The 16,971-nt window shown below is 44.9% G+C and overlaps 1 protein-coding gene across 1 annotated transcript in view; it reads left to right on the top strand.

Annotated features, from left to right (window-relative positions):
• The first annotated feature begins 5,832 nt into the window (after positions 1-5,832).
• The window catches only part of P2RX3 (purinergic receptor P2X 3), a 95,881-nt gene continuing 84,742 nt past the window's right edge, over positions 5,833-16,971 (top strand). The window contains exon 1 of the mRNA XM_083145378.1: positions 5,833-6,823. Coding sequence (XP_083001504.1) covers positions 6,705-6,823 — 119 coding nt within the window. The 5' untranslated portion in view covers positions 5,833-6,704. The remainder of the gene's footprint in view (positions 6,824-16,971) is intronic.

The raw sequence follows: 16,971 nt of genomic DNA, 5'->3' as shown, positions 1-16,971 counted from the left end.
AATGTGATGATGTTTTATTGGACAAAAAACAAAATGTGACCTCAGACTGACCCGGAAGAAAAACATCGGGTCACATATAATCAATTGTTTTTAACTGTTTTACTGTTTTTTATTAAGTTGGAGGTTATATATTCTCCTCATTTATGTTGTACATTATCCATATCTGTCTCCGAGTAGTCTGTTTTTGATATTCTTTACGATATTCACAAGTGAGTCAATTCTTTATGCTAATGAGCAGACAGGAAGTTTGGGGTATAAATACCCCTAAGGCACAGTGACCAAGACACCTTGATAAAGCTGACAGGGGTCAGCGAAACGCGTAGGTACTTGGACCTAAACCTCTTGCCATCCAACTGTTGGACTTTCCTGCTACATTTCTGGACCCCAGCCCTAACATCTTGGGAGAACTTTTCACCACTTTTTACACCTTTGTGGACTCCAACCGCATCCATCGTCGAGGCTCATCCAAAAGTGCTGGGCAAATCTTGCCCTAATTCAAGGATTCGAACACCTCCAGCGGTCTTCCAACCAAGAGGTCATCCCTAAAGGACTGAATCTAAGGGACAATACCCGGTCCAGTGCAGGTTACTATTGCCTTAGTCCAATAGCAGTCAGTCAATTGTTTACATGTTTTAAAATTATCCGGATCAATCGTTATTCACATAATTTTTATTTCAATTGTGCCATTAAATTGTTATATTTTTAATTGATTCACTTGTGAGAATATATTTTTATTTTTAGCGCTGCTAACACCCCCTTTTCTTCTGCTACACCTTTTAGGGAGCGGACTACTCCCTTTCTCAGCAGCTGCTTTTCTGTGTTACTTGAGACAACAGCCCATAACCAGAGCTCCGTAATCAACCTAGGTTGATTTTTTTCCATGTCAGGAGGCCAAGCCTACTGACAAACCCATGGCATGACAGCCTTTCATCTTACCTGGGGACCTCAGAGTGGGAACTCGTCTACAGGACTTCCTCGAAGTGTGGGTAACATCCTGCAGGGACAAATGGGTTCAGAACATCTCCGACGTCTAAAGGCTGGAATTTGCTTTTCATCCTCCATCGGTTTTTTCACTACTGGTCTTCCCCATTCAGAATGCAGGATTGGTCCTGAGGATCTCACCACACTCTTTAGCCAGTGTACAATCCGGCCATAAGTGAAGAGTTCTTTATCTGGTAGGGGGAAAGTGGTCCTGAAGGGAGCTAAAGGGAGTTGTGGAAACACCATCTATCAAAGCTGCGATGGAATCAATGCCGCATGTTATCCAGGTAGAGAGGGTCATATTAGGTAATAATTTTGTTAAAGCATGTACAGAGAGGGTAGAGACTATTTTGGACAATATAACTAATGTGTCCCATGCAAATAGTCAGATATAGCCCATGTAGCAGTGTGTACTGGGGGTCTCCGTTGGGCAGCAATCCAGAGTAGATCTAATAGGGATACTCGGGAAAGCAGTAGGTTCTCCAAATCCACCCACTTTTTTTGCCTTTAGGTAAGGACCAATCGTTTATTTGGCCCCTAAACATGCAAGTTGGTATTTCTTTAAGTCTGTTACCACGAGGCCTCCGTGTTTTCGTAGTCTCGTCAATTTCTTATATGCTATACGTGGTTTTTTTTCCTTCCAAATATATTTCAGGATTATTGAGTGGATTTGGTTAATGATTTTCTATGGGACTAAGTATGGGATTGCTCGGAAGAGGTACATCAATCTCCGAAGTATTGACATTTTAAAAGCTGCAATTCGCCCCAGCCAGTATTTTTCCAGGCTGAACCACTCTTTCAATAATTCATCTGTTTGGGAAATCAGGGTGTTGAAATTAATTTCAGAGACTGTGGCTAAGGTGTTGGGAATGTTAACTCCAAGTTAAACTATGTTATCTCTCTTGTTATATTTGTAACGCTGTTTAAACGTGGAGATTTTCTCCACGCTCAGGTTAAACGGCAACGTTTCTGTCTTAGTCGTATTAAATTTATAGAAAGATGCTGGACTAAAATGGTCAAGTATCTCATGAAGGGCGGGAAGTGAGGTGTCAGGCTTTGTTGCTAAGAGCAGAATATCATCGGCAAACATGCTGATCTTCTGGAGGGACGTGACAACTCTAATTCCCAGAAAGGCTAGGGATTGTTATATTACCATAGCTAGGGGTTCTATACCTAATAAATACATGGTAGGGGATAGGGGGCCGTCTAGTCCCGTTGGAGATTTTAAAGGGGGTTGATGTAAAGCTATTACTGAACACTACTATGTTGGGGGAGCTATAGAGAGCTAAAATGGAAGAGCAGATCGGTCCCCGGAGGCCAAAACTTTTTAAGGTGTCAGTAAGAAAGCCCCAGTGTAGCCTGTCATAGGCCTTTTCGGCATCTAAAGACCGGAAAATAGCTTCCTCTCCCGTCTGAGAAACATAATCTGCGAGATCAAATACCCTTCTGCTATTATCAGTTGCTTGGCGCCCTTGTACAAAACCAACCTGATCTGGGTGAACTAGATTGGGAATGAGAGGGGCTAACCTATTAGCGATTAATTTAAAAAAAAGTTTGAGATCGTTATTAAGGAGGGCTATGGGCCTATAGTTTTGGCAAAGTGAGGGGTCTTTTCCTTGTATGTGGATCGTGATAATGCGGGCTTGTAGCATTTATTACGGGAGCGAGCCAGTTTCAGTAGCATAGTTGAACAAGGAAGATAGGGAGGGGACGAGCTCATTGTAAAATTTTTTGTAAAATGAGTTGGTGAAGCCATCTGGCCCAGGGGCTTTTGCTCGTGGTAGGGATTTTATTACCTGTAAAATTTCTTCTTCGGACCATTTTGCATTAAGTGCGTCTAGATCTTCTATAGACACTTAAGGAAAGGGTAAGGCTTCCAGAAAGGAAGTGATTAATGCGGGGGTAGGTGTGGGGGTGTTAGGATCCGATTAGAGGTTGTACAGGTTTTTGTAAAATTTAGCATATGCTGCCGCTATATCAGGGGGGTTTATTAGCCTTTTCCCGTATTGAGTCTTAATAAGTTTGATTCTACTCCTAGTTTGGCGCAGCCGTAGTTTACGGGCTAGAAATTTGCCTGCTTTGTTACCTAGGGAATAAAATTTCTGTTGGAGTTTCGAGTACGCATATTTCAGTGGGTCTAAAAAAATTTTTTGAAGTTGATTCCGAATGGATGCTATTTCTCGTTTCAGTGCACGGGAGGGGAGGGATCTATTGAGGGACTCTGCTTGGAGTAGCTTCAGCTCCAGGTCCCCCTGCATAGCTAAGTGTTGCTTCTTCAGTCTGGCTCCCGTTTAGGTAACAACACCCCTAAGAACTGCTTTTAGGGCGCACCAGTGGGTAGGGATTGATGTATCAGATAGAGAGTTAAATTCTAGGTATGAAGAGATTGTTTTTTATATAGCCACTGAGGCTTCGGTGGGGTCTAGGATATAATCCGGGAGTCTCCAAATTTTGGGGAAGCCGTGGGATTGGGTACAATGCCATGTCCAGGTCACTGCCGCATGGTCAGACCACGACATGGGCACAATAGTTGATTTGGACGTGTGTTGTAATGACCATTTATCCGCCAATATTAAGTCAACATGTGAATATGAGTTGCGTACATGTGAGAAGAGCGTATAGTCTCTAACTGAAGGTGAGTGAGTGTGCCACACATCATACAAGTCAAATTCTGTTAATAAACGACTTAGGGGATGGGAGGGATGGAAATTCGAGAGCGGGTTGGGCATAGGATTTGTCAAGTTTCTCTTCTAGAATCAGTATTTGGTGCATAAAGAGAGAAAGGTAATATCGATGTAGTCTAATTTCCCGCTAAAATCAGATATCTCATCTTTACAAAACAATCTTATGTGCAGTCCGGAGCAAGGCGGGGGATGTTGGTAACCAGAGAGCTGGACGGAGGGAGCAGGGAGGCTGAGGGAACCAGGGAGCCGGGCAGGGGAAGCTGCTCCCGGTCAGTGCCAGCAGACACCCTTCAAAAAAAAAAAGCCCATACAAATTAATGGGAAGCTACTGATTTGCCTAATCGAGTGTGACCCCTCCCTGGGAACTGCTGGGACAAGTCGGACTAATGTGTTTGGGCTCTTTAGAGAGCCTTGTGCATCTAGTTTCAGAAATACTGCTCTATTTTATTGTATTGAATTTCATTCTAGCACCCTGCATCTCTGAAAACCTGTGTAGTTCCTCTTCCCTGACTGAGGTGTCACTCTCTGCTGTGGTGCTTCTAGCACAGTGTCTTCTGTATTTCAGCACTGATCAGACCAGACCTGTGCTAGTAGCACCGCAGCAGACTGAGATACCCCAGGCAGGGAAGAGGAACAGCAAGGTTTTTGAAAGGTGCACTGCACTATAACGAGCACTAATACACTTTTTTTCTACACACATGGCTAGCATAAATTTTGTGTGGTTTAATAATTATGGGAAGACAACCTACTAATGCATCAGTGGACTCAACAAGAGTGAAGAATTTTAAGGCAGTGCTTCTAAAGGGAACAATATCAGTGTTCGCGAAAACCACCCAAAAAAGTGAGTCCCGGGGACCCTTCACTTCTAAAAATTGGGGTCCTACCTGACCTTTTCTGGGTCCCAACGGAATAAAGCCTCCTCTCCCCAGCATGGCACATGTGGGTCGGGGGGGTATGAATTGGGACAGTGCATGCCGAAGGCGCGCTAAAAATTTAGGGCATTTTTTTTTGGGGGGGGGGGGGGGGGGGGGAGGGGGAGTGTGGTGTGGTCACATAGTTGTACCAATTCACATTACAGCACACACCATTATGCCCAGTACACATTACAGCACACACCGTTATGCCCAGTACACATTATAGCACACACCGTTATGCCCAGTACACATTACAGCACACCATAATGCCCAGTACACATTAAAGCACACCCCGTAATGCCCAGTACATATTACAGCACACACAGTTATGCCCAGTACATATTACAGCACACCATAATGCCCAGTACATATTACAGCACACCACCATAATGCCCAGTATGTATTATAGTACACACTGTAATGCCCAGTATATATTATAGCACATAAGTGCTGCTTACCTACAGTACATGCTTGTTGCCAGGGGTTATATGCTCCTTGCAGGGGTTACATGCTGGTTGGCGCAGGGGGGGGGGGGGGGGGGGATTTTATGCTGGTTGCCAGGGGGGGGGGGGGGGGCTGATACACTGGTGAGTGGGCTGTCTGCAAGGCGGGGGACTGGATGTGGCTGGAAGAGCTGAAACGCTGCTCAACTTTGAGCAACGTGTCAGCTTTTCCAGCCTCATCCAGTCCCCCACTGCGCTGACAGCACGCTCACCTCTTATGCTGAGAGTTGCCATATCACATCCTGTCCCCCCGCTCTCAGAAGTAAAATGAATTTACATGGCAGGGGCAGCAGAAGGATGCAGACTCGCAGAGCCACAAACACTGTGACCGTGAACCAGGCTGCCGCTTCTCTCAAAATAAATGGCAGGGCGCGCGGCTTTAATGATTGACACATACAATTGGAATCATCAATAGGAAATCGCAGGATCAGCAAAGAGTGGCCATGCAAACACCGCTGTGCCTGAAAAGGTGTCTGCGGTCAGTCTTTTCAGGCACAGCGGTGTTTGCATGGCCACTCCTTGCAATATTTGATTTGATTTACTTTACTCACCATTAGTCCTGAATCACATCATTCTCTATAGTTTCAATCCCACATGCTATTCTCATATATTCATAAGCTCAGGTCTCCCAACTATTTAATTTACCATTACCAAGAGGATGGCCTCCCTCCTTATTGGAGCCCAGCAGCTGCAACTGTACACCATCTAGCGAGCGCAACCCCCGCCCCCCCTGCATACAAGAGAAATAATTGGAGTTTGGGAACCCTTACTCTATGGTTTTCTATGTAACACCTGGATTGGGTGTAAAACTGTACTGGTATGAGTAAAGTGTTCTCTTGACCCTTTAAAATGACGGTGCTGCTGTAAATACTTACCTTTCTTAAAATACATTTTTATTCCATTAAGGAATAGTCCATTTAAGAACAGCTCTCCACTGATCGTTGTAATTAATGTATTACATAGTTATCTTCCTTTATGTTGTTGATTATTTATTGTTTAGTGTTTTCTTTGAAACAGTCTCTCACTAGCAGGGAGAGGTCTTGATGTTATTATCTTCATTCTGGCTTCATCTGCTGTAATTGAGTTTTGCAAATTGAAACAATTTAAAGGTCCATAGAGGATTTCAGTCCAAACCTTCCCTGCATCAGACTGAGCAGTGAGGAAACATTACTTAAAGATCAGATAGGAGACATGCAAGGAGGACCATAAAGAGGGGGGAGCACTTGGTACAAGCTTGCCAGAAGGACGAACATTGGCATACTAGACCTGAAGTGCTAGAAAAGAGACATTATAGCACTCTGGTTAATATAACTACACTTCTGCGAAATAACAAAGGGAGATATTATATTTGTGTGAAGTCTGCCAGTCTGGATACATCCATTACAACATTTTAACTAAAGCTTCAATAATGTATGAGTGACTACTTGGAGCTTTCACTTCTGCATTTATAAAAAGTGCTAAAAGAACCAATCCATTTTAAGACCCTTTCAAGAGTAAGACACCTACAGAGGCTCTATAGTAATAATTGATCCTGCAGAAAATAAGGCTTGCTGCGGATATCTGACGTGTCTGAAACCATCTTACCTCCATAAGACATCCACTTGAAAGGATTTTCCGAAGACATGGGTTGTTTCACTGACTTCTTTACCTATGAAACGACCAAATCTGTGGTGGTTAAAAGCTGGACAATTGGTGTTATCAACAGAGCTGTGCAACTCCTGATTATAACCTATTTTGTATGGTGAGTTCAATTTTTATTGCAATATGATTAGCTCATACTCATGGGTGTTTGTTAAATTGTAATTGCGGTTGATTAGTAATTGCGGTTGATTGTTGCGTATGGAGGGACAATATTTAGAGTGCATACCTGTATAAATGTTGGAATTTACTGGAGTAGTTTTGTTTTATGTTATTTAAGTTACAGGAACATGTAATTTATTGGGACGTTCACATCTTTGAGACTTTAATGCACTCTCTCAGTGGCTCCCAAACTCTCCTCTCAAATCCAGATTTCAAGGTTATTCATGCCAGTTAAATCAAATTGATTTGAATGACTACACTGCATAGACAATCTGGAATGTTAGGGTGCTTTGAGGACTGAGTTTGCGAGCAACTTTTCTAGCATAGCAAACAGAATAAGTTACAATTATTTGAAATGATCCCTGTTGCATAGAAAGTTCAACCATGCTATTCTATATTATGGTGCATTAGTTCTTGATCAGGTTCTGTGTGTGTATATGTATACATAAAATGTGTTTAGTAAATGATAGAAATCTTGCCTTGAGCCTTCTGTATTCAAATGAATAGCATGACCATCTTTAAACAATCCCTAAAGTGAATACTTCGTATATGTACATGAACTATTCACTGTAAGGATTGTCATTTTCTTAAAGATTGTAATATTTTTATTTGAACACAGTAAGATTTCTATCACTTACCGAACATAGCACACCGCCTTCTTGGAAAACTGGGCATCCTGAGAACTTTTGCTGCCACTTACTCATTTATATATGTATTTTTATTTGCTATTTCCTACATTTTGTTTACAGATACTAAGGCATGGAAGGTTTTAGTGCCTTTTGCACATTTACTGCACTCGGGCGTGTGTGTAGATATGTGTATTTATGTGTGTGTATATATGTATAACATAATTGTATATAAGATAACCAAAATGTATGAAAGAATGTGTAGAATGTGGTTGGTTTTTAATAAGTACAAACAGGGAAGCTCTGTGGCTTTTCAGTGAATCGTGGGAGGGGATAGTTGTTTGTGTTGATTGTGTAGGCAGGGAAAGCTGAGACAACGTAGAAGACAGGAGGACATGTTTATTGGTTTCCACATAGTATTGTACTCTCCTACTCTTTCAGAATGGGAAGTCATTTTAGGTGACTTAACATAGTGTAAAGCCAGACAGCGTGGTAGATGCAATTTGAGTATAAACGATCATCAAGTGTACAAAATGTTACTTTGAAAGCATAGAACTAAATATTGTGAAAACCCTGGCCCTTAATGACCAATACCTGGTATAGTTGTATGGCCTCTATATAATTTGCAAAAGCTTCAGGCCCTACAAAATTGCTTTTTAAATTCAGCCATGTTCCCAGGGTTGGATGCTTTTTAAGATGCATCCAGTCCTGTCCCATAATGTACGTGCTAGATTTGTTAGGCATACATCAGATACGCTTACACCAAAAAGGCCATAAGCGAAAGTAGGGGGTTGTTTCATTTTCCACTTCAAAAACGGTTTCAGGTTTTACAAAAATATAGCATCTTAAATATATGAATAAACCTTGAACAGAGAAGAGAACATCCATATCAATAAACTCCCTCCACAATACAATAGACAAAAATAAACAGAAATAAAAACGGGACCGGTATGATATGCCGGCAGTTGGAATCCCAACTGCCGCAATGCCAAGGGGGGCCATGGATCGCCCCCCCCCCCCCTGCGGGCTCACTGCGCTCGCCACGCTCGGGCTCGCTACGCTCGGCACACTGTTTTATTCTCTCTCTGTGGGTGTTGTGGACACCCATAGAGGGACAAAGTGCTGGCATTGCGACGTCGATATTTCGACCGCCGGCATATTGACCGCATCCCATAAAAACAATAATAACAAAATGAAGAAAAAGGATATCTATTAAAGTGGGACATCCATCTTAATAGAATTTCGATTATGTAATAAGACAGAAATCTGCTGCCCTATTTACCATTAGGAAATAATAAGTCAATTATAATTGGTAATATTCCATTAAAGTCCTTTAAATGTCTCCTGCCAGTTATCTATTGAAGTACCAGTTAGTATATTCAAAAAGTTTATATTTTATCCTGATCAATTTTAGGTAAATGTGCTATATTATGTTCCCATATGTTGTAAAATGTCACTATGCATTTTTCGATGTCTGAGATAGTCGATCTATGATCAAAGTACAGTAGCTCTACACAAATATTTCTATACTGTTGACAGCTTGGGTGGAATTCTTGATTCCCCTTGCATAAATATAGCTTTTTTTTTTTTGGCCTCCGTGACGATAATGGTCAATAATGGTAAAATAGCACGTTTTTTTAGCCCCAAGGTATAGTTATCAAAATGAGCACATATTAGAGTGAGTAGGGCCATCATTAAGTGCATATTAAAGACAGCATTAATACATTGTTATCTTTCCTAAACAAAATTCCCACATTCCCAGAAATTAAGGTTTAGTGTAGCCATATAAATGACATTTGGGACAGCTCCCCGTTTCAGGTTTTGTTTTTTGTTTTTAATGCATTTACGATTACGTTTGGTTTGTGTTAAAACCTCTTTATATTACATAACATAAAATTTCCCTTTTTGAATGAAGTATTTTTTTTAAAATGCATCCTTAAAAATGTCACCATCAATGAAGATAATACAAGCAGACAATCAGAAACAGCTGTCAATTGCCAGCAATGTCTGTAATTGGTGTTGATTGTCACCAGCAAGTGAGACATGTAATGAAAAGTTTATATATAGTGACACATATAATGTCAGTTTGCATCTTTTCCTAATTTCTTGTACATACATATACTTCAGTATATGTCAGTTTTTTATTTGCAGCCAACAGGAACGGGTAGCTGTTTTGGTACTTGTTTCCTAGCACGGCACCCACAATTTCTACGTAAAGTACCGTACAGATATCGCATCGCTTGCCACGTTATAGTGACATGCAATGCATGCGATGCGATTTCAGTACCATTCACATTCCCGCTCACTGACATTCCCACCCCCTGTTGGATTCTCTCAGAAATCACTCTGAGGTGATTTTCTGTGACTAGTGGACGCATCACTCAGAGCTCCTGCTGTTTTATTGATATACGATATTAAATCTATTGATATGGCAGCATAATTGGAAATATTCACGTTGCCTCAGTCCGAGGAGGAGGCGATTAAGTTTTTTTCAGGACCGTGGACTTCTCCCAGTCGTGCAGAATTGTGCAAATGGCCACCAGATGCACCTTGCAGTTAAGGAGGCGATGTGGCAGTGCCACGTGAAGGCGTGCTGAAGGTCAGCTTGCAAGCGGTGCAATGGTTCCCTGGCTGCCGCTTACCGTTTCTCACATTGCTACGGTTCCAGTACTCGTGGGCACAGGAGATGACGTCTGTGGAGTATTGTGCGCAGCAGCTCCACATCTCCAAGAAGACCACAGTGCTGTACAACCACTGGGTCATGGAGGCGTGTGCCCTAGATGTAATGGCGCAGCCACAGCGCCGCATCGGTGGGCCAGGAATGTTAGTGGAATGTGATGAGACATTGTTTGTGAAAAGAAAAAGTAATGCAGGATGAATTTTGCTGCAACAGTGGGTCTTTGGCGGTATATGCCGGTAAACTGGACAATGTTTCTTGGAAAAGGTGTCCACCCGAGATGCGGCCACATTGATCAACTGCATCATCCAGAATGTACTGTAGAGGCAGGCACAAATGTTTATACCGACTGCTGGAGGGCATATATCTCTCAACAATTAGAACAGGCTGGCTACCACCATTTAACTGTAAATCATAGATATAACTTCATTGATCCAGCAACAGGTGTTTACACACAAACTGTCGAGAGGTTGTGGGGCCAATGCAAATTGCACAACAAGGGCCAAAGAGGAACAGCCAGGCATCACCTGCAATCTTACCTCACAGAATTCATGTGACGAAAGACACTGGGAGCTGAGGATCCTTTCAAAAGGATTCTGGAAGCACTTCAACTGCTCCCAAAGGCCGATTAACTGTGTGTGAAAGTGTCCATTAATATTGTCTTTTTAATAGTTAATGTTTTCTTAATGTTATCTTTTCTTGTTCTAATCAGTGATCAATCATTCTTGTAATGTCATTCTTCGATGTTATTAATTATTTATGATTATTTAATGAGATTATTTAAGTAAATCAGTTTAACGTTAACACATATCGTCATTACTTTGTCAGATATATGATAATGCAGGTGTGAAAGTGTTCCTAAAACACCTCCACTATCCACACCACCCGAAGCGTGGCGAGCGGCGGCGGAACGCATCCTCTGGCCTTTTCATACCCCCACTATCCACGTCGGCATGGAGTTGATTTTATATAGTGTGGCGAGCCACCAAGCCCGAAGCGTGGCGAGCGGACTGCGCTCACCACGCTACGGGCTCGCTGCGCTATCGGGGCTCGCTACCCTTCGGGGTGGCAATGATACTGGGGTTGATGCTAAACAATGGCATAGGTGCAGGTGCTTACAATTGTAAGCACCCATCACATCTCATACCATCACATCAAATTTTAAGCACCCAGCACATCTCGTGGCATGGGTGCTTGTACAATGAAATATCGCATTTGGGGCCATGCAATATTTAATTGTATAACCACTCCTGTGCACTTAATATGGACATTGCTATACACGCTATGCGATGCAATTTCCCTACGCAGAATAGCCCACTAAGCTATTTGCTTAGTGGGCGCCGTGCTAGGAAACAAGTACTGCTGTTTTTAGGGGTTGCTAAAAGGTGGCCCTTCGATTACAATTTGAGTTTATTTTTAATGAGTGGTCTGTACAGGCCTCCTATAGGACACCCCTCCACTGTCACAACACCTAGTGCTCATGGTTGGCAGCACCAGCAATTGGGCTAGTGACATTGGCAACAGGTACCCAGGTCAGGACTGCACACACTACTCACGCAATTGGCATATGATCATGTATAAAACCGATCCAGGTGTTTAAAATTGGGAGGCTGGCCAGCCAGCAGGAAGTTCACTTAGGCAAATGGGTCCTGCATACTGATGTCTTTCAAGTATTGGTATTGGTATAAATAAGGTACAGTATTGTTGTTGGACCGGAGATCCCAATACTTTCTCTTTCAATGGTCCTGGTGACACAGCTTCACATTGGGATGTAGGAGGGTCCGTAGGAGCCAGGCACCTATCCTAAAGCTTTAGAGGGTAGGCTCCTCCCCTACTGCATCCCAGACTCCTCAGTTCGTGTTAGGTGCCCACTGGAGTGGGTGCTATTCTAAAGGGCTGCTGGAGCAGCTGAAGCATTAGAGTTAGTTAGTTTTTTTTATTGTTTTATTAACTTTTACTCTAGCTAGGTAGGCACAGTGTGAGGATTCTCATTAGTGAATCCTCACACTGCTAGCACAGCAGGAGCTGACCGAAGCGCATCCTGTCAGCTCGCTGTGCACAGGGGAGACGCTGTCTGGCCTCCCTGTGCAGCGCTTACAGCTTCTTTTAAGAAGCTGCCTGGGCTCCGGAGCGTTCTGAAACCGGCTTCACGCTAGGTGGGGATCATGGGGGACAGGCGCTCCGTGATGGCGGCGGCCATTTTCTGCGGAGCTTACACACTGAGCTCCTATATGAGAGGACAGCAGTGTGTTACAGGCATGTTCCGAGTGGTCCCTAGCTGAGGAGGAGATACCGGAACTAGGAAACTAGGAAATCCTGCAAAGGGAGCGGCTGTCTGGGGGTGGTTGGCGCCAAAAGTCACAGACCCCGCAGCAGCAGGGACTTGAAGTCTCTTCCATCACTCTGTTTTGGCGCCATTCGGAACGCTTGCAGCGGAGCTGAGCTGGCTTACAGATCCTGACAGAGTGATTGGATTTCCTGGGCATCGCTTTCCCCATACTGAAGACTACAGACAGCTAAGTGACTGAGTACACTGTATATAATGCCTGTATTTTTAATGCACTGTGACTATGTTATTTGAGAACATCATGTCTGAGCAACAGTCTGTAGTTTTGGGGGAGGGAGCCTTATATGCATTGAGCGCTTGCAGTAGTCGTACACTGAAATTTGTCCCTGAGCAGATGGCCAGGGGGGGCTTATGTATTGCTTGCGCTGCTGTGAAACCCATGGGGAGTGAACTCCAGAGGGTAGTGCTATCGGAACCTGTGGGGCAAGTCCCTGGGCAGGTCGGTTAATGCTTTGGTGCATTGCTGGAAAGGCAGAGTGATGTGCTGGTAACTTCCCCTAGACCATTGCCATTATCTCAGCAGTCCTCTGGCTCCTTGCCTCTGATCCAGACAGATCCTGTCTTATTATGCAGGATACTGCTAATGGATTCAGCAGGTTTAATTACTTGTTGGACAAGTTTGATGGTGATTCTGTGGGGACCCCGAAAAGATCTTATTCAGTGCCATGTTAGCTGCTGATGAGGAAGGAGAGTATTCAGACATTCCCTGGGTGCAGGGTGATGATTCTGAAGAGTCCTCAGCCTCAGGGGGGAGGATTTTATTGCTGCTGTTAAACAGGCATTGAATTTGTCTGTGGAGGATAAAACTCCTGCAAAGGGTGTTTTTTAAGAGACAGAGTAAAGAAACAGTTACTTTCCCTGCAAAGGGGCCTGGGAAACCCCTGATAAAAGGCTTCAGATGCCTTAAAGATTTTCAAGCCTGTACCCCATGCCTGAGGCGCATGCTGACTTCTGGAAAAAAGTTCCAGTGGTAGATGCTTCTGTGGCACGTTTGTCAAAAGCCACTGTGCTACCAGTACAAGGGGGAGCAGCGTTTAAGTACCCCGTAGACAAAAAGCTGGAGGGTAACCTCAAGGCAATATTTGTAGGGGTGGGATACACCCTATGCCCTCTGATTGCTTCAGCCTGGGTCTCTAAGGCCATGATCATGTGGGCCAGTAATTTGTGCACTATTTACACGCTGACCCTTGTGTGTTATTGCTTGCGGAGAAGCTTAAAAGCAGCTGCAGAGCATGTACTGGTGTTTGAGGAGGAAGGTCTCAAACTGGCTGCCAGAATTTCCACAGTGTCTGTAAATGCCAGGAGAGTGCTCTGGCTTAAGGCTTGGGAGGCATATAATCAGGGCCGGATTTGTCACTAGGCCCGTGAGGCACGGGCCTAGGGGCGGCACCTGTCATGGGCGGCAGCCGCCAGGAACTTGCTGCCAATCAGCCTAGCTAGATCAGCTGGCATGTGCAGTAGCGAGGGTAACGGCTAAACCTTCACAGCCTGCTCGCGTACCTCTGCAGCGTTGCCTCCTGGATGCTCCCTCACATCAGTCTCTTCCGGCGTGGGGCAGCGTCACTTCTTATTTTTGATTGGCAGCTGGCCAGCCACCTCAGTCCGGCACCAAGAGGGAGATGCGGTACTCAGCGTGGCTTCCTAGCTAGCTCTGTGAGCTGGCACATTTACATTCTGGGCAGCCTGAAGCTACAGTCTCATCCCTCCGTCCCTCCCTCCGAGCAGTGCATACAGGCAGTATTTACTGCCTGCTCACACACTTGCACTGGAAACTCCGGAATCCGTCCGCACAGGCTGTACAAAGCTACTGTGCTACGTATTAGTGTTTTATGTTCCCTACAAGAGGAACTTTTCTCCCTGCAGTGCACTGCACACAGGTTACTGAGCCCTCCCTCCTCTCATCACACTGCTGTATGGAAGGGAATGTGTCGAGAGCACAGTTAACTGTTTGAATCCCTTTTATTTAACAAACAGTAAGTGCTAGTCTCCTAGTAAGTGCTAGTGTTCCAGATCTATTTATTGTGCATAATTCCAAACATTTGCCCAGAGCTAAGAGGGACAGTTTGCGCCCCTTTTTTGGGGTGTGGGGGGGGGGGTGTGCACTTTTTTAATTGTTGGGGGGGGGGGGGGGCGGCCAAATATTTTCTGCCTAGGGGCGGCCTGACCCCTAAATTCGCCCCTGCATATAATGTGTCTAAGAAAGCCTTAGAGGCATTAGCTTTTAAAGGAAAGCTGTTATTTGCTTCGGAACTGAAAGAGATTATTAAGCAGGCCGCAGGTGGCAAAAGTACTTTCCTGCCAGCCCCTGCAGCCAAGCAGACATCAAGGTTTTCTGCTTTCAGGCCGTCCTTTCGGCCCTCCCCTAGAGGAGGTGCGTCCTTTCGAGGGCAGCCCTTTCGGGGAAAGTTTCAGTCCTCCATGGGCAAGGCCCCAAAAGTCTAAATCTGGTTCTTTTCATAAGAACCCAAGCACAAAAGGAGAGGACAAACCCTCTGCATGACTGCCAAGGGTTTTGCCCGGCGGTGGTCAAGGTGGGGGGACGTCTGACACTGTTCAAAGACGCATGGGCAATGTTAGACCGGGATTCTTGGGTGTTAGAAATTATAACCCAGGGTTACAGAATTCCCTTCAAAGGTCTTCTTCCAAGAAGATTCATTCCCACGCCAATACCAAAGGAGGCTCGGCTCCGTACAGCTCTCTTGGGAGCGTCTCATTCTCTTTTAGAGAAGGGGGTGGTGATCCCGGTTCCCAGAGCGGAGTGGAAAAAAGACTTTTGTTTCACTCTTTTTCTGGGGCCCATACCAGACGGGTCTTTCAGACCGATTCTCAATTTACAGTCATTAAATATCCAATTGTGGGTAGACCATTTCAAATGGAGTCTCTAAGGTCAGTGCTGCTAAGCCTGGACCAGGGAGAATTTTTGGCGTCCATGGATGTCCAGGACGCGTACCTTCATGTTCTTATCCAACCCAGAACATCAGGCTCTATTGAGGTTTGCGATAAGAGACCTGCACTTGCAATTCCAGGCGTTGCTCTTCGGCCTGGCCACAGCGCCAAGGGTATTCACCAAAATAATGTCTGTAATGGAGGCTGTGATTCGACTGAGGGGAATCACGGTGATTCCATATTTGGACGACCTGCTGTTAAAAGCGGAGTCGGCAGACATGTTGAAGAGTCACTGGGCAGAAGCCATCGGGTTTTTGCAGGCTCACAGCTGGCTTTTAAATTTACAAAAGTCTCAGTTGGTGCCGTCACAGAGACTCCATTTCCTGGGAGTTGTTCTGGATACCCACCTACATCGGGTATTTCTACCATAGGCAAAGGCCAGGGATCTGGCTGCCTTGGTCCAGGAGATCCTCGGTCTCAGAGCACATCAGTATGGAGGTGCCTCGAGCTGCTGGGGAAAATGGTGACGTTTTTCGAGATGTTGCAGTTCGCCAGGTTCCACTCTCGAGTGTTCCAGTGGAACATTCTGACAAATTGGTCAGGAAATACTCGGACCATGAAGTCAGAACAAATAGTGTTGTCTTCAGAAACTCGATCCTCCCTGAAATGGTGGACGGAGGTGGATTCCCTTCAGTGGGGTCGGTCTCTGCAGTCCTGGAACTGGCTGGTAGTCACTACCGAGGCCAGTCTCAGGGACTGGGGGGCAGTAGTCTTGGACCTGCGTCTGCAAGGCTGGTGAACCCAGGAGGAGTCTGCCTTGCCGATCAATATCTTGGAACTGAGAACTGTGTGGAAGGTGATTTCTCTGGCGGGAGAAAGATTACAGAGGCTCCCTTTAAGGATTCAGACCGACAATGCCACAGCTGTGGCATATCTGAATCACCAGGGAGGCACACACAGCAAGCTGGCTATGTGGCAGGTGCCCCGAATCTTCTTGTGGGCGGAACAGAATGTTCCAGCATTATCAGCAATATTCATACCAGGAGTGGAGAATATAGAGGCTGACTTCCTGAGCAGGGAGGAGCTGATGGAAGGGGAACCTGAACCCACAAGTATTTCACCAGATTACACTAAGGTGGGGTACTCTGGATGTGGACCTGATGGCATCCAGGTTCAACCATCAGGTGCCCAGGTTTTATGCCAGGACGAGGGATCCGCTGGCAGAAGCAGTGGATGCCATGACTATTCCCTGGGAGGGGAATCTTCTTTATGTTTTTCGGCCAGTTCCAAGACTGGCAAGAGTGTTTAAAAAGAAAAAGATACAGGCCAAGACAATTCCAGTAATTTTAGTGGCCCTAGATTGGCCAAGGAGGTCCTGGTACTCGAGGCTTCAGAGATTGTCTGTGGACTTGCGGCGTCTACCTCTGAGGTCAGACCTTCTAGAGCAAGGACCGTTCAACCATCTGGATTTAGCTCGATTAATTTTGATGGCCTGGTTGTTGAAACCGCCATTTTGAGGAATAAAGGATTCTCAGAGGCGGTGGTTAACACAA

The sequence above is a fragment of the Crinia signifera genome, chromosome 6 (assembly GCF_055691185.1).
Source record: "Crinia signifera chromosome 6, ASM5569118v1, whole genome shotgun sequence".
NCBI classification, from domain to species: domain Eukaryota; kingdom Metazoa; phylum Chordata; class Amphibia; order Anura; family Myobatrachidae; genus Crinia; species Crinia signifera.
The sequence above is the reverse complement of the archived record's forward strand: the minus strand, read 5'-3'. Positions and strand labels throughout refer to the sequence as shown.